This window comes from Mobula birostris, chromosome 8 (genome assembly GCF_030028105.1).
Source record: "Mobula birostris isolate sMobBir1 chromosome 8, sMobBir1.hap1, whole genome shotgun sequence".
NCBI classification, from domain to species: Eukaryota; Metazoa; Chordata; class Chondrichthyes; order Myliobatiformes; family Myliobatidae; genus Mobula; species Mobula birostris.
Genome location: NC_092377.1, coordinates 23,036,804 through 23,064,718, shown reverse-complemented (window position 1 = coordinate 23,064,718; position 27,915 = coordinate 23,036,804). Strand labels below are relative to the sequence as shown.

At 42.7% G+C, this 27,915-nt stretch overlaps 1 protein-coding gene across 1 annotated transcript in view; it reads left to right on the top strand.

The window, feature by feature from the left end:
• Positions 1-11,759, top strand: part of LOC140201988 (adenylyltransferase and sulfurtransferase MOCS3-like) — a 47,010-nt gene extending 35,251 nt beyond the window's left edge. Inside the window, exon 9 of the mRNA XM_072266854.1 lies at positions 11,737-11,759. Coding sequence (XP_072122955.1) covers positions 11,737-11,759 — 23 coding nt within the window. The remainder of the gene's footprint in view (positions 1-11,736) is intronic.
• The last annotated feature ends 16,156 nt before the right edge of the window (positions 11,760-27,915 follow it).

The window sequence follows — 27,915 nt, the reverse complement described above, 5'->3', positions numbered from 1 at the left end:
TTAAATTTAGGATTAAGTTCCCTTTGCCTTTCTTCATCGAAGAGTTTCAGTGTAACTATTTGATTGAATTTTCCTAAAACTTTAGTTGTCGTGGTTGGACTACTACAATACTTAAGAGAATTAATACAAATAAAGTTCAGGTAATATTAAAATTATCTAATTCTGACATTGACATAATTCTGTTTTGTAAGTTATCTCTACTCACCTGATGCACTGCAGCATTCCTAGAGGAGCCTGGATATCTCTCCCGAAACATTGGTCTCCAATGTTGATGCCACATCAGAGAAATGTTAGTCAATGATGCAATGCTTGGATGTCAGCAGTTGTCATGTACTTGGGCTCGTGGTACAGCTGATGAAGATACACAAAAAGGATTTAAAGGTATGTAAAACTATCTACTATAATCACAGTATCAGGTATCTCAGTCCATCTATAAGAAGATTTGTGGGTGTACTTCTCTACCAAAGGGGTGTAAGGTGCTCCCTCTCCCGGCTAGCCTGCAGGACACCTGTTTAGACCGCCTGAGCAGGGTCAAGTGATGCCATGGCAGCAGGTGGCGGATGGTCATGTGAACAGCTGGTGCACATCACAAGTCCTGGTTATGTGACCACTGACGCCAGGTGAATGATAATAAGATTTATTTAAATTTCAATGATCTCCATACACTGTTCACCATTTGTGCAAAGCTGTCTGAATTGACAAAATTAATTATTTACTGAATGATGGAGGGTTTCAAAATAAGGCAACAAAATGTTCAAGGCTCTGCTTTGGCAATGTAAAAGCACCTCAGACGAACTGCCGGCTATGACATTTCAGCAAGTCCAGTGGCAGAGCTTCACATTGCCAGTGGTCTGGCTTCAATCTTGACCTTGGCCACTGTCTTCGTGAAGTCTAAACCTTCTCCCTGTGATCATGAGAATTTCTTTTGCATGCTCCTGTTTCTCCCACATCTCAAAAACATGCAGGTTGGTTGAAACACTGGCCACTATAATTTGCTCCTCTTAAAGGTGATAAGACCATTGGACATAGGAGCAGAATTTAGGCCAATCAGTCCATCCATCCTGCTCCAGAATTCCATCATGACTGATTTATTATCTCTCCTTGCCCAATTCTTCTGCCTTCTCCTCGTATCTTTGATGTGCTGCTAATCAAGAACTTATCAACCTCTGTTTTAAACACAGTATATCCATTTGTCTGGCTTCCACAGCTGCATGTGGCAATGAATTCCACAGATTCACCAACCTCTGGCTAAAGGGACATCCTTCTATTTTCAGGAAATGCTTTCTAGTCCTAGATTCCCCAACCATAGGAAGCATCCTCTACACATCCACTCTATCTGGACCCTTCAATATTTGATAGGTTTCAATGAGAGCCACCCCCCTCCCTCATTCATCTAAACGCCAGTGAGTACAGGTCCAGAGCCATCAAACCCTTCTTTTATGTTAACATTTTCATTCCCGAGATCATCCCCATTAAACTTCTGGAACTTCTCCAATGTCACCATATTTTTTTCCTAGATAAGGGGCCCAAAACTGTTAACAATAATCCAAGTGTGGTCTCATCAATGCCTTATAGAGCCTCCGCATTACATCCTTGCCTTTATATTCTAGTCTCCTCAAAATGAATGCTAACATTGCACTTGCTTTCCTTGTCACCAACTCAACCTGCAAATTAATTTTGAGGGAATCCTGGAACAGGACTCCCAAGTCCCTTTGCACCTCCAATTTCTGAATTTTCACTTCCAAGAAGACCTTGCCTTGTGGATCCAAAATTGGCTTGCCCACGGAAGGCAAAGGGTGACAGTACGTGGTTTGTATCCTGCATAGAGGTAAGTGACCAACGGTGTTCGCGAGGAACTTTTCTCGGACCCTTCTTCTTTGTGATTTTTATAAATGACCTGGATGAAGAAGTAGAAGGGTGGGTTAGTAAGTTTTCTGATGACACAAAGATTGGGGTTGTTGTGGATAGTCTGGAGGGTTGTCAGATGTTACAGCGGGACATTGATAGGATGCAGAACTGGGCTGAGAAGTGGCAGATGGACTTCAACCCAAATGTGAAGTGGTTCATTTTGGTAGGCCAAATTTGAAGACAGAATATAATATTAATGGTAAGATTCTTGGCAGAGTGGAGGATCTGAGAGATCTTGGGGTCGGTGTCCACAGGACACTCAAAGCTGCTGCGCAGGGTGATAGTGTTGTTAAGAAGGCACTTGCTGTGTTGGCATTCATCAACCGTGGGATTGAGTTCAAGAGCCGTGAGGTAATGTTAACCTCTATAGAAGACCTTGATCAGACCCCACTTGGAGTACTGTGTTCAGTTCTGGTCATCTCACTACAGGAAGGATGTGAATACTAGAGGGAGAATGCAGAGGAGATTTACAAAGATGTTGCCTGGATTGGAGGGCATACCTTATGAGAATAGGTTGAGTGAACTTGGCCTTTTCTCCTTGGAGCGACGGAGAATAAGAAGTGACCTAATAGAGGTGTACAAGATGATGAGAGGCATTGATTGTGTGGATAGTCAGAGGCTTTTTCCCAGGGCTGAAATGGTTAGCACAAGAGGGCACAGTTTTAAGGTGCATGTAAGTTGGTATAGAGAAGATGTCAGGGGTAAGTTTTTCCACACACACAGTGGAGGGTACGTGGACTGCACTGCCAGCGGCAGAGGTGGAATCAGATACAATAGGGTCTTTTAAGAGCCTCTTGGATAGGTACATGGAGCTTAGAAGAATAGAGGGCTATGCACTAGGGAAATTCTAGCCAGTTTCTGGAGTAGGTTACTTGGTCGGCACAACTTCATGGCACGAAGTGCCTGTAATGTGCTGCAGATTTCTATGTTTTATGTTCTATGTTCTATGTTTTAAGTTCATAATGTTTCCTTTGGTCTACATTGGTGAGGCCGCGAGGGGGATCTTAACAAATGGGCATTTCAGGACCTCCATAACTTCCACCCAAGCTTGTGATGATGATGATCATTACCCATTGTTCTTCGAGACAGACAAATACCAACCATTGAATATTACATAAAGGAGTATAACTGCACCTCAAAGCCTATATTATTTCATCGTATCACAGAAATTTCCTTTGCTCAACCCCTTTGTTCTCCAAATTTTTTTCTATCTTCACCAACTTGTTTTCTTTCTTTCTCAATTCTGAGAAGGGGTGCATGTCTAAGGCTTTTTCTTGTTCAAGGTGAACATTTCCAAATTATGTCATATGAATGCTGCCTGTACGGGGCAGAATGCTGGTGTATTGCTGTATGGCAGAGAATGAACTCGCCAAGCTGTTCTCATTCCACCACAAGCCTCCAGAAGATCCTCCATATTTTCTAGCCAAGAAAGACCTCCAACCATGTCCTATTCCTTCAGTGTCAGCAAGAGGACATGGCCACAATCATCATGAGGAAACGTTGGAGATGGATTGAGCATGTAATAAGAGATGCCAGCTCCATCATCAAGACAGCACTTATTTGGACCCCTGAAGGACAGAGGAAACAGGGGAGAGGAAAGGCAACTTGGCGCCGTACCACAGAGGCAGAAGTGAGGACTCTGAACCATACCTGGGCACAATGGAGCCACAGGATTGGTTCACCAATGGCCAATCTGAACATTGAAAGTTTTGAGAGGAGGGGACTTCAACCAGGTCCACTGCCCAAGGATAAAAGGCAGCAGTGGGACAGTACGGTAAAAAAAAAGAATTTTGACCAGCAACCAGTCGGCGTTTCCAATTGATTAGCAAGAGCAAATTAAAGGAAGGCAGGGGAAAATGCAGCGGCCGTCGTCTGAGTCAACATAGAGTGGTGATCTTGAGGATTTAGTTCTTCGAGGTTTCTGCGAAGACAGGCTTCAGTCAGAGAAAGCACAGGAAAGAAAAGCTCAAGTTTTATTTTCCTCTTCTTTGTATCTGCTCAGCCAGGACAGTTGGGATGATAGGCAGAATAGTGAAATGCCCCATTTGCAGGATATGGGAAGGCAGGAAGACCTCCAGTGCCCCTGATAACTACAACTGCAAGAAGTGTATCCAGCTGACCTTCTAACAACCTTCTCTCCAAAGAGAGAAACCTTAGCTCCCTTAATCTCCAATCATAATGCATACTCTCTAAACCAGGCAGCATCCTGGTAAATCTCCTCTGTACCCTTTCCAGTGCTTCCACATCCTTCCTATAGTGAGGTGACCAGAACTGGACACAGTACTCCAACTGTGGCCTAACCAGAGTTTTATAGAGCTGCATCATTACCTCGCAACTCTTAAACTCTATCCCTCAACTTATGAAAGCTAACACCCCATAAGCTTTCTTAACTGCCCTATCTACCTGTGAGACTTCTTGTAGTTTCAGGTGATCAGTATCTGTCAGTCCAGTGGCGTGAAAATTTCATTTCATTTCATTTCATTTAGAGATACAGCACAGTAACAGGCCCCTCCGGGACAAGAAGTCCGCAATGCCCAATTGCACCCTGGTGATCAATTGTATGTCTTTGGAATGTGGGAGGAAACTGGAGCACGTTGAGGAAACTGTGCAGTCACTGGGAGAATGTAGAACTCCTTACAGAGAGTCGTGTGAATTGATCCTGAGTCATTGGTGCTGTAACAGTGTTACTCTGCCCTCTACACTGCTGTGCCACCCCAATCCCATTGCCTCACTTTTGCACAATGTGTTTTATCTCAATGACACATTGTGTTCTTTGATAGTACTGTATTCCATTTTGCAGAATGTTTAACAAGGGCTGTTTAACAGTCAAAAGGATAATTTATGAGCTTTATTTATGAGTTACAGTGCAGAGTAGCCCCTACCAGCACTTCAAAGATACTGCATTGATATTAGCAAGCATTCTGGATGTATAAGAGGCTATCCTAAATGCTGGGAATCTTTACTATTGCATTGGTGATACTGCAATTCTTACCTTCTAATGGCAACAATTTTCAACTGGGAAAAGCAATTTCCTCTACTTTAAAATGCCAACTATAATCTTTACCAGTGTGGTTGCTTATGGTAAAAACTTTATCCCTAAAACCCACCTTTTCTTCCGTCCAGGGTGCCTTATATTCTCCTTGTTCGTGGGTTCGACCAAAAATGATTGTTGATTGTAATAAAAGCACAAATAGAAAATAAACTAATCTCTTGCTGTTAGACATCCGCAGCTCTTGTAGCAGCCACACAACTTTGCTCTTTATTCCTCTCCTGCAATAGACAAACTAAACTGCAAACTTCTGTCTAATCGGAACTTAGAGCTTTTAAAAACTTTTTTTTTTTTGGTACGTCATTCCAAGCTGCCTTTAACTGACAAATAAGGAAAAATGGATTATCTGCACTAAGATAAAGGTCTGTTTCCTTGTACGAGGCGACGATTGTCACCTCCAAAACTGAGTTCAAGTCTAATGAGAAAGGTTGTAGAATTGATACAGCAGTACAGTAAGTGTCTTTTGTACTGTCAGAGATACAAATTACAAAGGTGAAGGTGAGACAAACTAATATCTGCCACAAAAATAGCCAGAAAAATAATCTCATGGTGCAATAACAGCCAATCAAAGTAACCCTGGACAATACTTAGCCTTTAATTAGGGCCCGTTGTCATCGGCATCTGTTCATCTTGAAAGACGATGGTGTGACACTTTTTCTGATGATTCTTGGGGTTGTAGCCTCACAGCTATTTGCACTTTCTGGAGTAGCTCTACACTCTGGAGTGACTGTCTCTTTCACAGCGGCTGCAGGTGAAGGAGGAAGGTGCTGTCTGATGCAGCTCTGGCTTTTCTTCTGCCTCTCTTGTTGAGCATGTTGGTCCTTGCTATCTTAGCACATTGAATGCTGCTTTTGACTGCAGCCCTCCCTGCTGTCCTGTCTTCAACTGTTTCCTCCCATGTGTTGAGGTCGATGTCTGCCAACTTCATGTCGCATTTGCAGATATCCTTGTAGTGGAGGTATGGTCTTCCCTGTGGCCAGTAACCCTCACTCAACTCACCATGCAGCATGTCCTTGGGAATGCATTCCTGGTCTCTGTTTGACATGGCCCAACCATCTGAGGTGTCTGTGACTGACTAGTGAGTGGATGCTGGAGCTGTTAGCCTACTGCAGAACCCCTGTGTTGGTGATTCTGTATTGTCAGGGGATGGGTAAGATGTGCCTGAGGCAGTGTAGGTGGGACGAGCTTAGCCTCTTCTCTTGGCTATTGTATGGTGTCCAAGCCTCGCTGGCATAGAGGAGTGTGCTGGGCACACATGCCTGATGCACACGCAGCTTGGTCTTCTTTGTCAGCTGTCTGTTGTTCCACACTCTTATTCAGTCTGGACATGACAGCTGCAGCTTTGGCTATCCTACTGTTCACCTCTGCTTCAAGGGACAGGGAGCTGGTGATGGTGGACCCCAGATATATGAAGGAGTCGACTGCAGCAAGAGAGCAATAGTCAATGGAATTTCTGCACCCTGGGCTATGATGTTTATCTTCTTCAGACAGATGGTTAACCCAAACTCCTTGCAGGCATGGGCAAAGCGGTTAATCCGTTGTTGGAATCTGCCTTCAGTGTGTGATGTCAATGCTGCATCATCTGCAAACAGCATCTCGTGGATGAGGGCTGTCCTAATGTTGGCCTTGGAGCGCAAGCAAGCATCGATGAACTGCTTGCCAACAGCTCTTATGTGAAGGGAGATGCCTTCAGTGCAGTCTGCGATAGCATAGTGGAGGAGCCTGGAGAAGATGATTCCAAGGGGGTCGGTGCCAGGACACAACCTTGTTTCACCCCATTGCTCACTAGACAGGATGACAGTTTAATTTGTTGTCAGGTTGCATTATAAAGCAGTTGAATGCAAGCATTTCAGTTGGGAATTTTTTTTAAATGGAGAGAAATGGAGTGTAACCATTCCATGAAATAAAATGCCCTGAAGCATCAGATTTCACACTGTCTTTGGTACCTTGTTTCTCATCCATGTTGTTCCATCTCAAAATGTTACATAAACCTTGAAAATTATATCTTTGTTCCACTGACTTCAGAGGAGAATTGACACATTGTTACTTGTCAAAATGTCAGGAAGTGAAGCAAAAGCATTGTTCTGAAGAAATGACAGACATTTTGCTGCATTTCATTTCCACAATGTAATTATGGTAAATGCATCAATGATTTTGTTTTGCAGCCAAAGTCCTTATGATCAAAGATGCATCATAACTTTTTCAATTCTTTAAGAAAAATATGTAAAATTCTTTCCTTTTTATATTATTGTCCCTTTCAAGGAATGCTTTTCTGCTTTGCACACTTCAAATCTATCAATATTCAGCCATAGCAATTAAAGGAAAATAATTTCTCATTTTAATTTGATGAAAAACATGTGGATTATGAATTCAGTCCTGCTAAAGGGGCTCAGCCGAAACATCAATTGTACTTTTTTCCACAGATGCTGTCCGGCCTGCTGAGTTCTGCCAGCAGTGAGTGAGTGCGTGTGTGTGGCTTGGATTTCCAACATCTGCAGATTTTCTCTTATTTGTGATTGGATTATGAATTTCAAGGATGAAATGTCTGAAACCAGAGGGTATGGATTGAATGAGAGAGGTTCAAGGGGGAATGTGTTCAGTTTTTGGATGCATGTGGTGACATGTATGTACTCTATAATAAATTTTACTTTGAACTTTTGTACTTTGAGTATAATAAATGAGTTCATGGCTGTTCTGAAACATAAAACGCCTCACATCGTTTTGTTTGCAAAAACCTACATTCGTGAGCCTGATGCTCTAAGACGATTTGAAAGTTATTGAACATGTCAGCCAATGCAGTCACTTTGGATCTGCTGGAGTTTTAGAAGCAAAATTGCTTGGTTCATAAAGGCCAAGGCCCAATTCGTACTGCGAGAAATCGCAGAAACATTTGCTATTGTTAACTATGTGGTAGCGTCACTCAGCAACTCTACGGCTGTGAGAATGGTGAATCTTTTCGAACACCACCTGAACACGATAAATACCGATCACTGAAAACTCTCCTTTGACAGACTTCTGGACTATCGGAGTCTGAGCACACCAAACAGTTGCTCTCCTTGCCTGGCCTCAGCAATTTAAGCCATCAGAGTTAATGGACAACATGCCGTCTCTCCTGGGAAATCACCACTCTTCTTTTATTTTTGAAGAACTCTTCATGCAGCAAAGGCCTGATCAAGTTCACAAAGCCCTCACCATGATGGACTATAAGGAGCTTGCTAAAATGACTGATCATCTCCACTCAGCAAGGCAGAGATGCACAATTCCTCCTCCTTTCCCTGCCTCAATAAAGTCAGTCAGCAAAGCCCCAACATAGGGACACATGTGGCTGCAAAACAGACAGCACCAGGCCTGTGGTGCGAATGCTATGAAGCTTCAACAGTGCCAATGCATCAGAGGTAGGGGAGTTAGGAGTTATGGTGAAAAAGGCAGGTAAGTGGAGATTAATCCATGGCCAGATCAGTCATATCTTATTGAATGGGGGAGCAGGCTTGATGGGCCAGATGGCCTATTCCTGCTCCCATTTCTGATGTTCTTATGTTTCCATGACTCTGTTAAGCCATTGCACCACATAAGAGTTTACTTGACTGCTGGGTGAATTCCCATACCTCACCAAGTCCACATTCTCTACTACAGTCACAAAACATGAGGTCGAGCACCACATTTCCATAACTGGCCCACCAGTCCATGCCCACGTGGATGGACTGGACCCAGAAAAGCTGGCGACCGCAAAGCCCAAGTTTGCCAATTAGGGCTTATTTGACATTGTACTCAGTTTGAATAGGCCCTGGGCTTTGCCTCCATATAGTCCCTAAATCTGATGGTGGTTGCTGTCTATGTGGTGATTACCAATACCCTAACAATGTCAGCACCCATGATCCCCTACACCCAGGGCATGCCCTTTTCTCACTGTTAACATCAGGCAGGAGGTACAGCAGCCCGAAGGCACACACTCAGCGATTCAGAAACAGCTTCTTCCCGTCATCCAATTCCTAAATGGACATTGAACCCTTGAACACTACCTCAATTTAATATATATTATTTCTGTTTTTGCATAATTTTTAATTTATTCAATATACGTATTCTGTAATTGATTGATCATTATTATTTTTTTCTTTTTCTGTATTATGTATTGCATTGAACTGCTGCTGCTGTTAATAAATTTCACGACACATGCTGGTGATAATAAACCCAATTCTGATATCAAGACCTACTTGAGTAAGTGCCACATCAACCTGAATGGATGGGAGAAATTAGCACAGGATAGGAAAAGCTGGAAAGGACTTTCTAAGAGGGGCTGCACAGCTTGATGAATACTTCCACTGTGCTGCTGAGACTAAGCAGCTTCAATGCAAGGAGGGACTGGGAAAGGCCCAACCAGCTACATCCACCACCACTTCAACGACCCACACCTGCCAACACTGCAATAGGGCTTGAGGATCATGGATCAGCTACTTCAGTCACCTCAGGGCCCACCAGTGACCAGATCAACCACCAGGACAAGAGTCATACTTGACTATAAGTGAGCACTGATGACAATGATGGCTCTACACATAGTATGGGTGTTTCCATGTCAAGTCAAGTCACTTTTTATTGTCATTTCAATAATAGCTGCTGGTACAGTACACAGTAAAAATGAGAATGTTTTTCAGGACCATGGTGCTACATGAAACACCACAAAAACTACACTGAACTGTGTAAAAACAACAGAAACTAGACTACAGACCTACCCAGGACTGCATAAAGTGCACAAAACAATGCAGGCATTACAATAAATAATAAGACAATAGGTACAGTAGAGGGCAGTAGGTTGGTGTCAGTCCAGGCTCTGGGTATTGAGGCTTGGGGGAAGAAACTGTTACATAGTCTGGGCATGAGAGCCCAAATGCTTCCGTGCATTTTGCCAGATGGCAGGAGGGAGAAGAGCTTGTATGAGGGGTGTGTGGAGTCTTTCATAATGCTGTTTGCTTTATGGATGCAACATGTGGTGTAAATGTCTGTAATGGTAGGAAGAGAGACCCCAATGACCTTCTCAGCTGACCTCACTATCGGCTGCAGGGTCTTGCGATCCAAGGTGGTGCAATTTCCGAACCAGGCAGTGATGCAGCTGCTCAGGATGCTCTCAATACAACCTCTGTAGAATGTGGTGAGGATGGGTGGTGGGGGATGGACTTTTCTCAGCCTTCGCAGAAAGTAGAGACGCTGCTGGGCTTTCTTTGCTATGGAGCTGGTGTTGAAGGACCAGGTGAGATTCTCCACCAGGTGAACGCCAAGAAATTTGGTGCTATTAACAATCTCTACGGAGGAGTCGTCAATGTTCAGCGGAGAGTGGTCACTCCATGTCCTCCTTCACATTCAGAGACAAGTTGTTGGCTCTGCACCAGTCCATTAGCCACTGCACCTCCTCTGTATGCTAACTCATCGTTCTTGCTGATGAGACCCACCACGGTCGTGTCATCGGCGAACTTGATGATGTGATTCCAGCTGTGTGTTGCAGCACAGTCGTGGGTCAGCAGAGTGAACAGCAGTGGACTGAGCACTCAGCCCTGGAGGGTCCCCTGTGCTCAGTATGATGGTGTTGGAGATGCTGCCTCCAATCCAGACTGACTGAGGTCTCCCAGTCAGGAAGTCTAGGATCCAGTTGCAGAGGGAGGTGTTCAGGCCCAGTAGGCTCAGCTTTCCAATCAGCTTCTGAGGAGTGATTGTGCTGAATGCTGAACTGAAGTCTATGAACAGCATTTGAATGTACGTGTCTTTTCTTTTTGTCCAGGTGGGTTAGGGCCAGGTGGAGGGTGGTAGCAATGGTGTTGTCTGTTGAACGGTTGGGACAGTATGCGAACTGCAGGGAGTCCACTGAGGGGGGCAGCAGGCTCTTGATGTGCCTCATGACAAGTCTCTCGAAACACTTCATGATGATGGATGTGAGTGCGATGGGACGGTAGTCGTTGAGGCAGGACACTGAAGACTTTTTTGGCACGGGGACAATGGTGGCGGCCTTGAAGCACGTAGGAATGACGGTGCTGCTCAGGGAGATGTTGAAGATGTCAGTGAGAATCTCTGCTAGCTGGTCTGCACATCCTCCAAGCACTGCCAGGAATATTGTCTGGTCCAGCAGCCTTCCGTGGGTTGACCTTGCACAGGGTTCTCCTCACATTGGCCACAGTAGGACACAGCACCTGGTCATTTGGAGGAGTGGTGGTCTTCCTTGCCACCATGTCATTTTCCCACCTCAAAACGAGCATAGAAGTTTTTCAATGCATCGGGGAGGGAGGCATCACCAGCACAGGCAGGTGGAGTTGGACAAAGGGATCCCAGTCTTCCCTTGCCATTGTCTTCAGAACTTGAAAGATGTTATTAAACCATGGCTTTTGATCATTTGACTCATTATAGGACAAAGTCCTCTGCAGCCATCTCCACCATTTTTTGTTAATAAATTGATATTTGATATGGATTTCCACACTTGTGTGGAGTTGGTACCAAGGCAATGAGAAAAAGCATTAAAAGGAATTTCTGAATATGTTGGCGAGTATGAATGGCCCAGAAGGCCTGTAACCTCCTGGCATTCTAAATTAGCCACTTCATAATTTCAGCATCAGCTAAAGGTGTGTGCGTACTGCCTAAAAACTCTGAATAGTCAGAGGTCCAAAAACCTGATGAGGTTTGTACTGGGGAAGCTGTAGCAGCTCCTTGTGCAGAAACCTGTCCCTGTATTCTTCTTTTACTGGCTGTAGTCAATCTTTTTTTGTAATTGTAGTGCATGGTTCCATGTGTCTGTTCTCCAGGCTTCCAGGGTTTACTGGTGTGAGCAGTACCTCGTGTGTCTGGAAAAAACACAGGGTACCCATGGATCAGGATTAAGATATGGGTCACCCAGTTCCTCAACAGAGGGTTGTCCCATATTTCAAAGTACAAGTAAATTTATTAGCAAGGTACATATATGTCACCATATACAAACCTGAGACTTTTTTCTTGTGGGCATACACAATAAATCCAAAAACCACAATGGAATCAATGAAAGACTGCATCCAACAGGAGGACAAACAACCAATGTGCAAAAACAACAAACTGTGCAAATACCAATGATCTCCATCAGCACAGGTGCACTACAAGGCTGTGTGCTTAGCCCCCTGCTCGACTTGCTTTACCCCTATCATTGTGCGGACAAGCACAGCTCCAATGTCATATTTCAGTTTGCTGCCAACACCACTCTTGTAAGCCATATCAAAGGTGGTGATGAATCAGCATACAAGAGGTAGATCAAAACTTTTTCCAAGTGGTGCCACACCAGCAACCTCTCGCACAATGTCAGCAAGACCAAGAAGCTGATTGACTTCAGGAAGAGAAAACTGGAGGTCCATGAGCTAGTCTCTTGGGCGATCAGAGGTGGAAAGAGTCAGCAACTTTAAATTCCCCAGTGTTATCATTTCAGAGGACCCTGCCCTGGGCCCAGCATGCAAGTGCAATGACCAAGAAAGTACAGCAGCTTCCCTATTTCCTTAAAAGTTTGTGAAGATTTGGCATGACACCTAACATTTTGACAAACTTTCATAGATGTCTGATGAAAATTATATTGACTGGTTGCACCATAGCCTCGTATGGATTCACCAATGCCCTTGAGTGGAAAATCCTACAAAAAGTAGTGGATAAAGCCCAGTCCATCACGGGTAAAGGCTGCCCCACCATTGAGCGCATCTACAAGGAGTGCTGTCACGAAAAAAGCATCCATCATCAAGATCTCTCAACATTCAGGTGATGCTCTCTTCTTGCTGCTGCCATCAGGAAGAATGTAGAGGAGCCTCAGGGCCCACATCATGAGGTTCAGGAACAGTTATTACACCTCAACCATCAAGGGGGGATAACTTCACTCAACTTCACTTGTCACTGAACTGTTCCCACAACCAAGGGACTCACTTTCAAGGTCTCTTCATCTCATGTTCTTGATATTTATTGCTTATGTATTTAATACTTTCTTTTGTTCAGGTCCTCTGAAGTGATAATACGAAGGACTTTTAAGTTGCTGATATTCTGATGAGGACTGGCCCATGGACCTTTGGTTTCCCTCTCTTGAAAAAAAAATCAGTTCCTTGGTCTTGCTGACACTGAGTGAAAGGTTGTTGTAGTGGCACCACTCAGACAGATTTTCAATCTCCCTCCTATATGCTGATTCACTACCATCTTTGATTCATAACATAAGAAATAGGAGCAGGAGTTGGCCATCCGGCCCATCTAGCCTGCCCTGCCATTCAATAAGATCATGGCTGATCTGTCAGTAAATTCAGCTCCATCTACCTGCCTTTTCCCCACAACCCTTAATTCACTTACTATGTAAAAACCTACCTAACTGTTTCTTAAATATTCAGTGAGGAAACCTCAACTGCTTCCCTGGGCAGAGAATTCCACAGATTCACCACTCCCTGCCAAAAACTGTTTCTCCTCATCTCCGTCCTAAATCTTCTCCCCTGAATCTTGAGGCTATGTCCCCTAGTTCTAGTCTCACCTATCAATGGAAACAACTTTCCTACTTCTCTCTTATCTAGCTCTTTCAAAATTTTGTATGTTTCTATAAGATGCCCTCTCATTCTTCTGAACTCCAAAGAGTGTAGTCCCAGGTGACTCAATATCTCCTCATAGGTTAACCCATTCATCTCTTGAGTCGACCTGGTGAAACTCCTCTGCACTGCCTCCAAAGCCAATATATCCTTCTCAAGTATGGAGACCAGAACTGCACACAGTACTCCAGGTGAGGCCCCACCAGTACCCTGTATAGTTGCAGCATGACCTCCCTGCTCTTGAATTCAATCCCTCTAGCAATGAAGGCCAACATTCTGTTTGCCTTCTTAATGACCTGTTGTACCTGCAAGCCAACTTTTTGTGATTCATGCACACACACTCCAAAGTCCCTCTGCACAACAGCATGCTGCAATCTTTCACCATTTAAATAATAATCTGCTCTTCTATTATTCTTTCCAAAGTGGATGATCTCACATTTACCAACATTGTATTCCATCTGGCAGACCTTGGCCCACTCACTTAACCTATCAATATCTCTCTGCAGACTCTCCACATAGAAACATAGAATAGTACAGCACAGGCCCTTCAGCCCACAATGTTGTGCTGACCCTCAAACCCTGCCTCTCATATAAGCCCCCAACTTAAATTCCTCCATATACCTGTCCAGTAGTCTCTTAAACTTCACTAATGTATCTACCTCCACCACTGACTCAGGCAGTGCATTCCACACACCAACCACTCTGAGTAAAAAACCTTCCTCTAATATCCCCCTTGAACTTCCCACCCCTTACCTTAAAGCCATGTCCTCTGTATTGAGCAGTGGTGCCCTGGGGAAGAGGTGTTGGCTATCCACTCGATCTATTCCTCTTATTATCTTGTACATCTCTATCATGTCTCTTCTCAGCCTCCTTCTCTCCAAAGAGAGAAGCCCTAGCTCCCTTAATCTCTGATCATAATGCATACTCACTAAACCAGGCAGCATCCTGGTAAATCTCCTCTGTACACTTTCCAATGCTTCCACATCCTTCCTCTAGTGAGGTGACCAGAACTGGACACAGTACTCCAAGTGTGGCCTAACCAGAGTTTTATAGAGCTGCATCATTACATCGTGACTGTTAAACTCTATCCCTCAACTTGTGAAAGCTAACACCCCATAAGCTTTCCTAACTACCCTATCCAACTGTGAGGCAACTTTCAGGGATCTGTGGACATGTACCCCGAGATCCCTCTGCTCCTCCACACTACCAAGTATCCTGCCATTTACTTTGTACCCTGCCTTGGAGTTTGTCCTTCCAAAGTGTACCACCTCACACTTCTCTGGGTTGAACTCCACCTGCCACTTCTCAGCCCACTTCTGCATCCTATCAATGTCTCTCTGCAATCTTTGAAAATCCTCTACACTATCTACAACACCACCAACCTTTGTGTCGTCTGCAAACTTGCCAACCCACCCTTCTACCCCCACATCCAGGTCGTTAATAAAAAAAAAAATCACAGAAAGCAGAGGTCCCAGAACAGATCCTTGTGGGACACCAATAGTCACAATCCTCCAATCTGAATGTACTCCCTCCACCACCACCCTCTGCCTTCTGCAGGCAAGCCAATTCTGAATCCACCTGGCTAAACTTCCCTGGATCCCATGCCTTCTGACTTTCTGAACAAGCCTACCATGTGGAACCTTGTCAAATGCCTTACTAAAAGCCATATAGATCACATCCACTGCACTACTCTCATCTATATGTCTGGTCACCTCCTCAAAGAACTCTATCAGGCTTGTTAGACACGATCTGCCCTTCACAAAGCGTATCCTCTGTACAATTTGCTTTTCCACTCAGTTTAGTGTCATCCGCAAATTTTGCTACGTCACACTCAGTCCCCTCTTCCAAATCATCAATGTAAATAGTAAACAGCTGCAGGCCCAGCACCAACCCCTGTGGCACCCTACTCACCACTGACTGCCAACCAGAGAAACACCCATTTATACCAACTCTGCCTTCTGTCAGTTATCTAATGATATTACTGGTATTTTAAAGAGAAGGACTGTTCATATGTTAAGATAAACTGGCCTTATACGTTAAGTTATACGTTAAGTTAAACCGGCCATATCTCCTTTCTGTGATAGGTCTAATAATGGAGAAGCTTCATTAATCCACATGTTTTGGACATGTCCGAGCCTTGAAAGATATTGGAAGGAAGTATTCCAAAATTTCTCGGTACTTTTCACGGTAAATTTTAAGCCTAACCATTTGACCGCAATATTTGGTATTGTTGGAGGAAAAGACTTTATTTTGGAGATACCTGATTTGCATATTTTGGCTTTTATTTCTCTTATAGCTAGGAGGGCGCTCTTGCTTAAATGGATGGATGCTTCTCCGCCTACTCATGCTCAATGGTTACGTGATGTTATGTCATGCTTAAATTTAGAGGAGATCCATTGTTCAGTTTTTGAATCTAGCCAAGACTTTTATACATTGTGGGGACCATTTTTGAGTTATGTTCAAAACCTTTGATTTGTTGTAAAAGTACAGATGGTGGCTAATAATACATTTTGCTGTATGATAAAGGTTTTTTTTCCCCTTTTTCTTGCTTTTCCTAACAGCTCTGACTTTGATAGTGGGTTTAGTTTTTTTTTGTATAACAAAATTATTATATTTCAATATTACAATTTAATCTAATTTTTTATGAATACAGGGTTTTGTGATTGTAACTGTATTTTTAATATAAGGTATTTGGTACTATTTTGTTTTTTTCTTTTGACTTATATATCTTCTTGGACTCTATATTCCTTTATGCAGTAACTAATAAAAATATTGAGAGAGCATTTATTTCAAGAGGGATAAAATATAAAAACAAGGAGATAATGCTGAGCCTTTGGACACTAGTCAGGTTGCACTTGGCATATTGCCAACAGTTTTGGGCCCCATATCTCAGAAAGAATGTGTTGTCATTGGAGAGAGTCCAGAGGACGTTCACCAGGATGTTTCCGAGAATAAAGGGGTTATCATATGAGGAGCGTTTGGCAGCTTTGGGCCTGTACTCACTGCGATTTAGAAGAAGTTGATTTCATTGAAACCTACCGAATGTTGAAAGGACTAGGTAGGGTGGATGTGAAGAGGATGTTTCCTATAGTGGGGGGTATCCAGAACTAAAAAGCACAGCCTCAAAATTGAGGGACAACCCTTTAGAACAGAGGTAAGGAGGAATTGTTTTTGCCAGAGAGTATTAAATCTGTGGAATTCTCTGTCACAGATTGTGATGGATGCCAAGTCTGTGCGTATATTTAAGGTGGAAGTTGATCGTTTCCTGATCAGTCAGGGCATCAAGGGATATGGTAGACGTGTGGGGTTGAGTGGGATCTGGGATCACTCATGATGGAATGGCATAGCAGACTCGATGGGCTGAATGGCCTAATTCTGTTCCTTTGTCTTATGGTCTTATAACATCTTTGGACCTGTGGAGTGGCATCAGGTTCGGTGGGTATCCTGTCAAAGACAACTCTGCACGTGTCACATCGCTGGTTGTGACATAATCGTCACTGAGAGGTAAGTCCAGTGACTGTAACGTGCCCGTCTTGTTGGATGCAGTTGACTCAGGTGTGTTCTTCAGCTGAGCATCCAGTATCTGGTCTACATGATGTCTCTATATATGATCTCCAACATCAACTGTGTACATCAGTGGTGCAGTTCTTGTAGCTATCCTACCGAATGTCCACTTGTCTTCTCAGTAATCATGCGCTTGGACTTCCTGTCCAACCTCAAAGCTACTTGCTGATTCACTTGGCAACTGGCTGAACTGTTTATTCTGCACTACCCTCCGTAGATCTGATTTCAAGAGGTCAAAGTGATATCTCAGGTTCCTGCTCAGGAACAGCATGGCAGGTGTTTGAGTTGTCGTTGCATGAACAGAGTTCCGATACACAAAGAGGAAGTAGTCCAACTTGTGCTGTAGAGAAATGTTCTCCCTGTCCATAGCTTTAATGGTTTTCCTGAAGGTTTGGATAAACCTTTCAGCTGACAAATTCATTACTGGGTGGTGGAATCTGACTTGAAATGTTTGATGCCATTTTTCTTCATGAATAATCTGAACTTTTGTGACATGTATTGTGGTCTGTTTGTCACTCACAATTTGTTCAGGTAAGCCATTTCTGGCAAAGATAGTTCTCAGAGTGGAGACAGTCTTTGCTGAGATGGTTGACTTCATTGGTAATCATAAAATGGAGACCATGAATAGCCCAATGAAGTCAACCACACATAGCTCCAGGCAAGATTCTTCATTTTGACTGTACCAGGTGTCCTTCATGTAGATTCTCTAACAATCTGGTGTGCAGTTTAGAGGGAACCACAAGACAAGATCCACACATCAGCATTCTTTGACAGACAGATGTCTCACTCATTACTCGGAAACATAGGGTTACCATGAACTGGCCATCCTTGCATTGTGATGTCATAGACTTTTGACAATGTTGGGTCATTCCTTGTTTCCGTTTGTATTTCATAATGTGTTTCTGGCAACTAGTCCACCAATGCCGCATGAAACAATTCTTCTGCGTCACAGTATGAAGACTTTTCTGTGCATCTTAAGTGGAAGGTATAACAAGCCGTCAGTGTTGCTGTGTTGTTTGGTACCCTTGAACTCTATGTCATAAGAGTGGGCTCCTAGGAATAGTGCCCAACATTGCAACTAGGTAGCAGTTGTCATTGGGATTTCCCTCCTAGGATTAAAAATGGACACAAAGGGCTAGTGATCTGTCACTAGCATAAAATTTTGTCCATAGAGGTAGTGGTGGAACTTCTTTATTCCCCATACTAGACTAAGGGCCTCTTGGTCGATCTGTGCGTAGTTGCATTCTGCGTTTGTCAGTGATCTTGAAGCAAACGTAATCGGATGTTTAGATCCATCTTCCATAATGTGTGACAAAACAGCTCTAATGGGTAAGTTATTGGAAAGTAGTCTAAGGAACAGATATATGAGGATTTGGATAGCCAAGGACTAATTAATAATAGTCAACATGGCTTTGTGCACGGTAGATCATGTCTAACAAATCTTACAGTGTTTTTCAAGGAAGTTACTAGGAAAGTTGATGAAGGCAAGGCAGTGGATGTTGTCTGCATGGATTTTAGCAAGGCCTTTGACAAGGTCCCACATGGGAGGTTGGTCCAGTATGTTCAGTTGCATGGCATTCAAGATGAGGCAGTAAACTGGATTAGATGTTGGTTTTATGGAAAAGGCCAGAATATGTCATAGATGTTTGCTTCTCTGACCAGAGGCCTGTGATTAATGATGTGCCACAAGGATGAGTACTGGCTCCATTGTTGTTTGTCATCTATACCAATGATCTGGATAATAATGTGGTTAATTGGATCAGCAAATTTGTGGATGTTACCAAGACTGGAGGTGTAGGGGACAGCGAGGAAGGCTATCATGGATTGCAGCGGGATCTAGACCTGCTGGAAAAATATTCTGAAAAATGGCAGATGGAATTTAATTCAGACAAGTACGAGGTGTTGCACTTTGGTAAGACAAACCAGGTAAGGTCTTTCACAGTGAATGGTAAAGCATTGACAAATGTGGTAGAAGAAAGGAATCTGGGAATACAGCTCCATAATTCATTGAAAGTGGCATCACAGATAGATACGGTTATAAAGAAAACTTTTGGCACAGTGGTCTTTATAAATCAATGCAGCAGTTGGGATGTTATGTTGAAGCTGTATAAGATGTTGGTGAGGCATAATTTGGAGTATTGTGTGCAGTTTGGTCACCTACCTACAGGAAAGAGTTGAAAGAGTGCAGAGAAAATTTACTGGTATGTTGCTGGGATTTGAGGATCTGGGCTCTCGGGAAAGGCTGAATAGGTCAGATCTTTATTCCCTAGGACACAGAAGATTGAGGGGTAATTTTATAGAGGTATAGAAAATTATGAGGGACATGGATAGGGCAAATGCAAGCAGGCTTTTTTCCACTGGGTGAAACTGCAACGAGAGCTGATGGACTAAGGTGAAAGGTAAAATATTTGAGCGGAACATGATGGGCAATTCTTCACTCAGAGCATAGTGAGAGTGTGGAACTAGCTGCCAGTGCAAGTGATGGATGTGAGTTTGATTTCAACATTGTAGAGAAGTTTGGATAGGCGCAAGCATGGGAGGGTTATGAAAGGCTATAGTCAGGGAGCAGGTTGATTGGAGTAATGGGCTGAAGGGCCTGTTTCTGTTCTCTAGTGTTCTATGACTCTTTTGGGCTGGAAGGGCCTGTTACTGTACCATATCTCTAAGTAAGTGAATACAGTGCCTATAAAAAGTATTCGACCCTTCCTGGAAGTTTTCATGGTTTATTGTTTTAGAACATTGAATGACAGTGGATGGAATTTGGCTTTTATTTTGACATTGATCAACTGAAAAAGTCTCTTTCGTGTCAAAGTGAAAACCGATCTCTACAACATGATCTAAAGCAATTACAAATATAGAACACAAAATAACTGATTGTAAATATTCACCCCCTTTAATATGACACACCAAAGCATCACTGTAAGTCTGTGTCCTGGCAAAAACTACACCATGAAGACAAAACAACACTCCAAGCAACTCTACGAAAAGGTTTTTGAAAAACCGAAGTCAGGAGACAGATACGAGAAACTTTCTAAATCACTTGGATTAGATTAGATTATGAGGACACGCAGTCCTCTTTTATTGTCACTTAGTAATACATGCATTAAGAAATGATACAATATTCCTCCGGTGTGATATCACAGAAACACGGGACAGACCAACTGAAAAACCAACAAAACCACATATTTATAACATATAGTTACAACGGTGCAACAATACCGTAACTTGATGAAGAACAGACCATGGCACAGTAAAAAAGTTCAAAGTCTCTTGAAAGTCCCACATCTCACGCAGACGGGAGAAGGAAGAAAACTCTCCCTGCCATGCCCGACCACAGTCCGACTCTGAGTCGTCCGAAACCTTCGAGCTCCGATCGGCCCTCCGACACCGAGTACCGAGCACCATCTCTGCCGAACGCTTCAACCCCAGCCTTGGTTGCCAACAGCAGGCAAAGCCGGGGATCTTGGGGCCTTCCCTCCGGAAATTCTCGATCGCACAGTAGCAGCAGCTGCGAACCGGGCATTTCAGAAATTCTCCAGATGTTCCTCTGCTTCTCACGTCTGTCTTCATCAAATCAGAATTGTGCACGGTACCCTACTTACAAATACGATATCATTTCACCGGTAGAGGCTATGCGCGCTGCGTCGCGCCACCATCTTCTCCTCCCACTTTGGAGTATAGTTAAATCGATTATCAAGAAATAGAAAGAATATGGCACAGCTGTAAATCTGGCAATAGCAGGCTGTCCTTAAAAACTGAGTGACCATACAAGAAGGGGACTAATGAGAGAGGCCGCCAAGAGACCTGTGAGAACTCTGGAGAACTTACAAGCTTCAATGGCTGAGATGGAATAGACTGTGCATGCAACAATTGTTGCCTGGGTGCTTCCCCGGTTGCAGCTTTATGGGAGAGTGGTAAAGAGAAAGCCACTGTTGGAAAAAAACTCACATGAAATCTCAGCAAGAGTTTGCCAGAAGGCATGTGGGAGACTCTGAAGTCAGCTGGAAGATGGTCTGATGAAGCCAAGATTGAGCTTTTTGCTCATAAGACTAAACACCTTGTTTGGCATAAGCCAAACACTGTACCTCACAAAAACATACCATCCCTTCTGTGAAGCATGGTGGTGGCTGCATCATGCTGTAGAGATGCTTCACTGCAGCAGGCCATGGAAGGCTTGTGAAGGTAGAGGGTAAAATGAATGCAGCAAAACACAGGGAAATCCTGGAGGAAAATCTGATACAGTCTGCAAGAGAACTGAAACTTGGGAGAAAATTTGTTTTCCAGAAAGATAATGACCCCAGGCATAAAGCCAAAGCTACATAGGAATGGCTTAAAAACAACAAAGTAAATGTCCTGGAGAGGCCAAAGCAGAGTCCAGACCTCAATCCAATTGAGAATTGTGGCTGGATTTGAAAAAGACTATTCACTCACAATCCCCATGCAACTTGACAGAGCTTGGGCAGTTTAGTAAAGAAGAATGGGGAAAAATTGTCATGTCCGGATGTGCAAAGCTGATAGAGATCTATCCACATAGGCTCAAGATTATAATTGCTCCCAAAGGCGCATCTACTAAATTCTGACTTGAAGGGGGTGAGTAATTATGCAATCAATTATTTTGTGTTTAATAATTGTAAAAAATATAGACCAATTTGTAGAGATCTCTTTTCACTTTGATACAAAAGAGTCTTTTAGAAACATAGAAAACCTACAGCACACAAAGCTGTGCCGAACGTGTCCTTACCTTAGAAATTACCTGGGGTTACCCATAGCCCTCTATTTTTCTGAGCTCCATGTACCTATCCAGGAGTCTCTTAAAACAGGGGTTCCCAACCTCTTTTGCACTGCGGACCAGTTTAATATTGACAATATTCTTGCCGACCAGCCAACCTGGGGGGGGGGCGCGGGGGGGTAGTGTTGCCAACAGACAACAGTAGCAGTCAAATGCGTTGTGTTTACCATGTTAAGACTACAATGACCATGAAGCCTTGCGCAGGCACCAGTGCGCATGCGTGTACGTGCCGATTTTTTTTTCTACAAATCGTTTTTGGCAATTCTGTTCGGGTGGGGGGGGGGGTGTTAATCACCACCGGAATATAGGTGATAAGTGACTAATACACTCAATTTCATTTCTAAAAGGGTTTATCTAACAAATTTAATATTAAACACAGCGGATATTTTCCTCGCATGAATATAGTGATAAGTCAATTATCAGGGGAGAACAGGGGAGCTTGAAGTAAGGGTTGAACGAACTTCCAGTAGAAGTGGTAGAGGCAGGTACGATATTATCATTTAACAAAAAATTGGATAGGTATGTGGACAGGAAAGGAATGGAGGGTTATGGGCTGAGTGCAGGTCAGTGGGACTAGGTGAGAGTAGCGTTCGGCACGGATTAGAAGGGCAGGGATGGCCTGTTTCCATGCTGTAATTGTTATATGGTTATATAAGTCACTTATAAGTCAATAGCATCATTACATTTTAAGTAACGTTTGGATATTAAACACACAGCACATATTTTCCCTGTATGAACAGATAAAATCATTGTAACACATCAATATCGCTGAATCAGTGGGAGCCCTGGGCTTGTTTTCCTGCAACAAGACAGTGCATCGAGGGGTGATGGGAGACAGCGATACTCGAAAGGGGTTCCTTGTGTCCAGTCTATTCCGCAGTTTAGTTTCCGTTGCAATCATTACAGGGATATGTTGGAAATGGAAGCAACGTTTTCAGTGCTTTCATGGCTATCTCAGGATATTTAGCCTTGACTTTGATCCGGAATGCTGGCAGAGATGTTATGTCAAACATACTTTTCAGCCCAGCGTCATTTGCAAGCTTGAGGAGTTGATCTCCTTCCCGTGCTGACATGGATGACACGCGGGTAATGATCTCGCGTGTGTTCAAGCTCAACAGTGGGCATGACAGGGAATGAAGAAAGGTGCAGCTGACTCATATCGCCAAATCATATCGTTTCCTCGCGGCCCAGTAGCACATGCTTTGTGGACCGGTACCGGTCCGCGGCCCGGTGGTTGGGGACCGCTGTCTTAAAAGACCATATCATATCCACCTCCACCACCGTCGCCGCCAGCCCATTTCACACACTCAGCACTCTCTGCGTAAAAAAAAAACATACCCCTGACACCTCTTCTGTACCTACTTCCAAGCACCTTAAAACTGTATCCTATCATGCTAGCAATTCTTGCCTGGGAAAAAGCTGGACTATCCACACAATCAATGTCTCTCGTCATCTTATACACCTCTATCAGGTCACCTATCATCCTCCGTCACTCCAAGGGAAAAAGGCCGAGTTCACTCAACCTGTTCTCATAAGGCATGCTCCCCAATCCAGGCAACATCCTTGTCAATCTCCTCTGCACCCTTTCTATGGTTTCCACATCCTTCCTAGAGTGAGGCGACCCAGAACCGAGCAAAGTACTCCAAGCGGGGTCTGGTCAGTATCCTATGTAGCTGCAACATTACCTCTCGGCTCCTAAGCTCAGTCCCACAAATGATAAAGGCCAATGCACTGTATGCTTTCTTAACCACAGAGTCAACTTGTGCAGCAGCTTTGAGTGTCCGATGGACTCAGACTCCAAGATCCTTCTGATCTTTTTCTGTTGATCAGTGTCAAAAAAGACAAATTAAATCCATTGTAATACAATGTTGTAAAACAATAAAACATGAAAACTTCTGGCGGGGGGGGTATAATTCTTATAGGCACTGTAGGTAAGCTGTTTCAATATCAAGTTTCAAATAATTTATAAAGCACTATATTTTCAATAAAAATTAAATATTTCCTCAATTGAAATATGTTAGTTGCAGGTTTGATACTGGATGGAACATTATTTAATCTATCAGCAACATCCATCTACAAAATGCAATGCATCAAAATCACCAAAATTTCTTTACCAGCGCTTCCCAATCCCTCAAACTCGAGCAACCTTAAAGGACAAATGCAACAGGCGTTTGGGAACACCATCACCTTCAGCTTTCTCCTCAAGTTATACACTGTCCTGACTTGTAAATATATTGTAAATCCTTGAAACTAGATAATGTGACTGGATTCTCAAATCACTCTGGGAGTGCTTTCTCCATGCAAACTGCAACTGCTTAAGATCATGGCTCGCTGTCAGCTTTTAAAGGGCTTTGGCTGACAGGTAATAAAACATATAGGCTTTGCCACTTGACTCCAAAATCACAAAATAGAATTTTTAAAAAATGAAACAATTCACAAGTAAGCTGTTCTAGCTCACAGCAAACTGTTAAAATTTGGTTCACAATATTAAAGCAGAGCTCTTCCTTAGTGAAATCTATGTCCATAGTGTTAACTGGGTTTTATGACTCTTAGAAATTCAGTTCAGCACCTATCTTAACGTTTAGCATAATCAACCAAGGATAATCTCCTGTACTGTGCACAGTGTAAAAGACCATGTCATTCATTTGTATTCCCTTCTTGGTGTGATTAGATTGTTAGTGTGTGAACAGCAACATAGAGTTTCACCTCTGCTGGCGACAATCCTATCAGAGACAGCAAAGCACCGAGACTCACCTTGTTTAAAAAATGCTGTCTATGCTGCTCTATTATTAGAAACACCATACTTATATTATTAATAATGCATTTTCTGCTTGGAAAGATGGACTCCTTCTGCAGTTTTGGTCAGAAGTTTGTCTTTGATCATGCATTAAATGTGTGCCAAAGTGTCAGCTGGTGGTTAACTCACTTCAACAGGTTTGATTCTGTTGGATCTAGCCAAATGTCTTGAAGCAGAGGCAAAAGACACAATTGTCATCCACTAAATTCAAAAGTTTATTCACACTATGTATGTTGTAACATTTTAAAGCGAGCACTTGTTTCTGGTACACAACTCAAAACATAATACCTAGAACCGAATACTCTTGTGTTGAAACTTATAGCTTACACAAAATGTGTACCATAACTGCGCTACTTATTGCTACACATGCAATATACAAATATAAGATTCACTGGTAAGGTTTTGAATCTCGATGAGAATATTATCTAAGAAATTACCACAAATATGCATTGTTTACCAAAATTGCGCAAGACGAAGCAATAATTGATTTGTGACTATCAATATTCATTCATGCAGCAGATTAAGTACAATCAGATGTTAAATGGGTAAGTTTGTATGATTGTAATAATGGTTTTTGAATTACATTAAGGCAGCATGAAGGGTCTGCTGTTTGAAATGATTTAATTGGAAGTACTTAACTCTGTCATGACTGTTGTTCACTGTGAACATCAGGGATCATTTATACATTGAGATACTCCAAAACAAACAGTTGCAGTATTTTATTGAGATTTTCAATTGTTGTTGGATCAAGATTAACCTCGTTATCTTCCATGGTGTGCCACACTTGAGGGAAAGGCATCGGTATGATATGCAGAATGGGAACACCTGTGAAACCAAAACAGTGAAGAGTTAATTGACTTCTGCTGGGGTTCACTTCCATCAATACGCAGCACTGGCTTTGTTGCCTTTGTTGACTTTTTAGCAGCAGTACAATTCAATACCTAATAATAGAGAAAAAATGGGATTTACAGTAAGTTTATATATGTTAAATAGTTAAATGAAATAAGTAGTGGTAAATCAGAAATAAAAAAGTAGTGAGGTATGCTCATGGGTTTAATGTAAATCCAGAAATTGGATGGCTGATGGGAATAAGCTGTTCCTGAACTGTTAAATGTGTGCCTTCAGGCTCCTGTTCCTCCTCCTTGATGGTATCAATGAGAACCAGCCATGACCTGGGTTATGGACATCCGTAATAACACTCACCACCTTTTTGAGACATTTTACATTGTAAAAGTACAAACTTAGACTTAAAAGAATTGTAAATATACCCATGTAGAGGCTCCTTTGAATTTCATCCCTTATTAAAAAGCACTAGCCTTCGTTCTTCATTGAACTCCAGTGGTGAACTTGCCCTGTATGGAATGGGGCTGGGTGAGGGAAGAAGGGTTGGGATGGTGTGTGGCTAGAACTGGGCACAAGCCAGGAGGATACTACACACTATGTTATGCCACTCTTCATTATTTTCAAATATTACTCAGACCTAGAGGGAATAATGGTAAAGCAAAATGCTGTTGACATTTTATTATGTTTTCCCTCAACTGCAGTGCTTTTATGAACTTGATGTAGCAGGAATTGAGCAGGCAATACAAGTTCAAAGTAAATTTATTCTCAAAGTACATGTATGTTACCATATACTACCCTGAGATTCATTTTATTCAATGATTCATTGAGTCCAGCAGGAAGGAGAAATGAGAGAAGGGAGAGAATACCCCAGCAGATATCCCACCCTGCAGGAACTCATTTCAGGGAGTTAGCACCACCACCCCCACCAACCCCATATCCCCCCCGACCCCCGATTGACCTCCAAGGGTGTATGTATGCAGGACATTTGATTATGAAAGAACACAAACATTTATTTGGTCACACATTGAAACTATCTACACACACACACACACACACACACGCACACACACACACTATATATATTCCTTGTTGAGTATTTTGTTGGCCGTCTCAATGCTAATTGCTAAATGCTGATGCAAGTAGCTTTTCTATTTCTTTTGAAAACTTTCCTTGTTTGGTGATGTGGCTTGCTTGGCAGATTTGAGCATTTTGCCTGAAGTCTCAACCTCACAGCGTCTGTGTCAATGAATTTGTTAATTTTGCAGGACATCAGATTCATAAGATTCACAATTATATTATCATAGAATAAAAACACAATTCCATTACAACTTTAAGTAAGTCTCTAGGGAGTTTGGCCTCATCACGTGGGACATCAATAGGGTAGTTCCTCAGCAGCTAGCCAGCTAGTTTAAATAACATAAGTGATGCTACTGAACGAATGACACCTGTTCAACTCACCTCAACATGTCTTTTACAATCATTTAACCCACCATGGGCAATAGAAAAGTCACTGTTGCAAACAGTGCAGTGAGCAACGCTGTCATTATTTCTGACCCCTATTAGGCAGGGGTACACTTTAGTGTAGTCTGGAGTGAAGTATGTTTTATATTTTTTTTTGGAACACTCTGCCATGGTGCTGCAGGACACTAAACTGAACCGATGGACAATGAAAGAGAGAGAGAGGTCAACTGTAAAGCCTGCCCACAGAGAAAACTGATAGGTCTACTTAGCACAAAGAGAGACCAATCAGGATTATTATTATTATTTTTTTCCTCCTCCTCCTCCTCCTCCTCCTTCTTCTTTCTCTCTCTCTCTCTCTCTCTCTCTCTCTCTCTCTCTCTCTCTCTCTCTATATATATATATATATATATATATATATATAATATATATAATTTACAGGCGTCAGGGAGCCACTATCAATATGTGGGAGACGCCCAGACCTTCCCGGAGAGGAGAGGTGTCTGCACCGGAGAAAGGTGAGAATTGATGGTCTTGTAGGTATGCTGAATATAGAATAAAATTGTAGAATTTAACTTTCAAAGAACAATTGCACTGAAGTTGTACTAATTGAATAAAAAGTGAAACAAGACAAAATATATCATTTTAAACTGAAGCTTCTAGGTCTGTATGAAGGCATCTGGCTGTCGAGGAATACTCCACTCATCTCTGCAAGTAGATTCAGGCAAACATTGGATGAACTGGGTGTAATTATAGATTTGATTGACAGGCTCCAACGAAATGAAGAGTTTCATTATTTGTCACTATTTTAAATGTGATAAATTTCTCATAAGGCAGTAGTAATTTTAACAGAATGCATTAGTATTCTCTCCATGTACCATGAAGAGTACTCTAACTGGCTGCATTGCTGCCTGGTACGGGGTGGGATGGTGTGTTGGGGCACTGCACAGGATTAAAATAA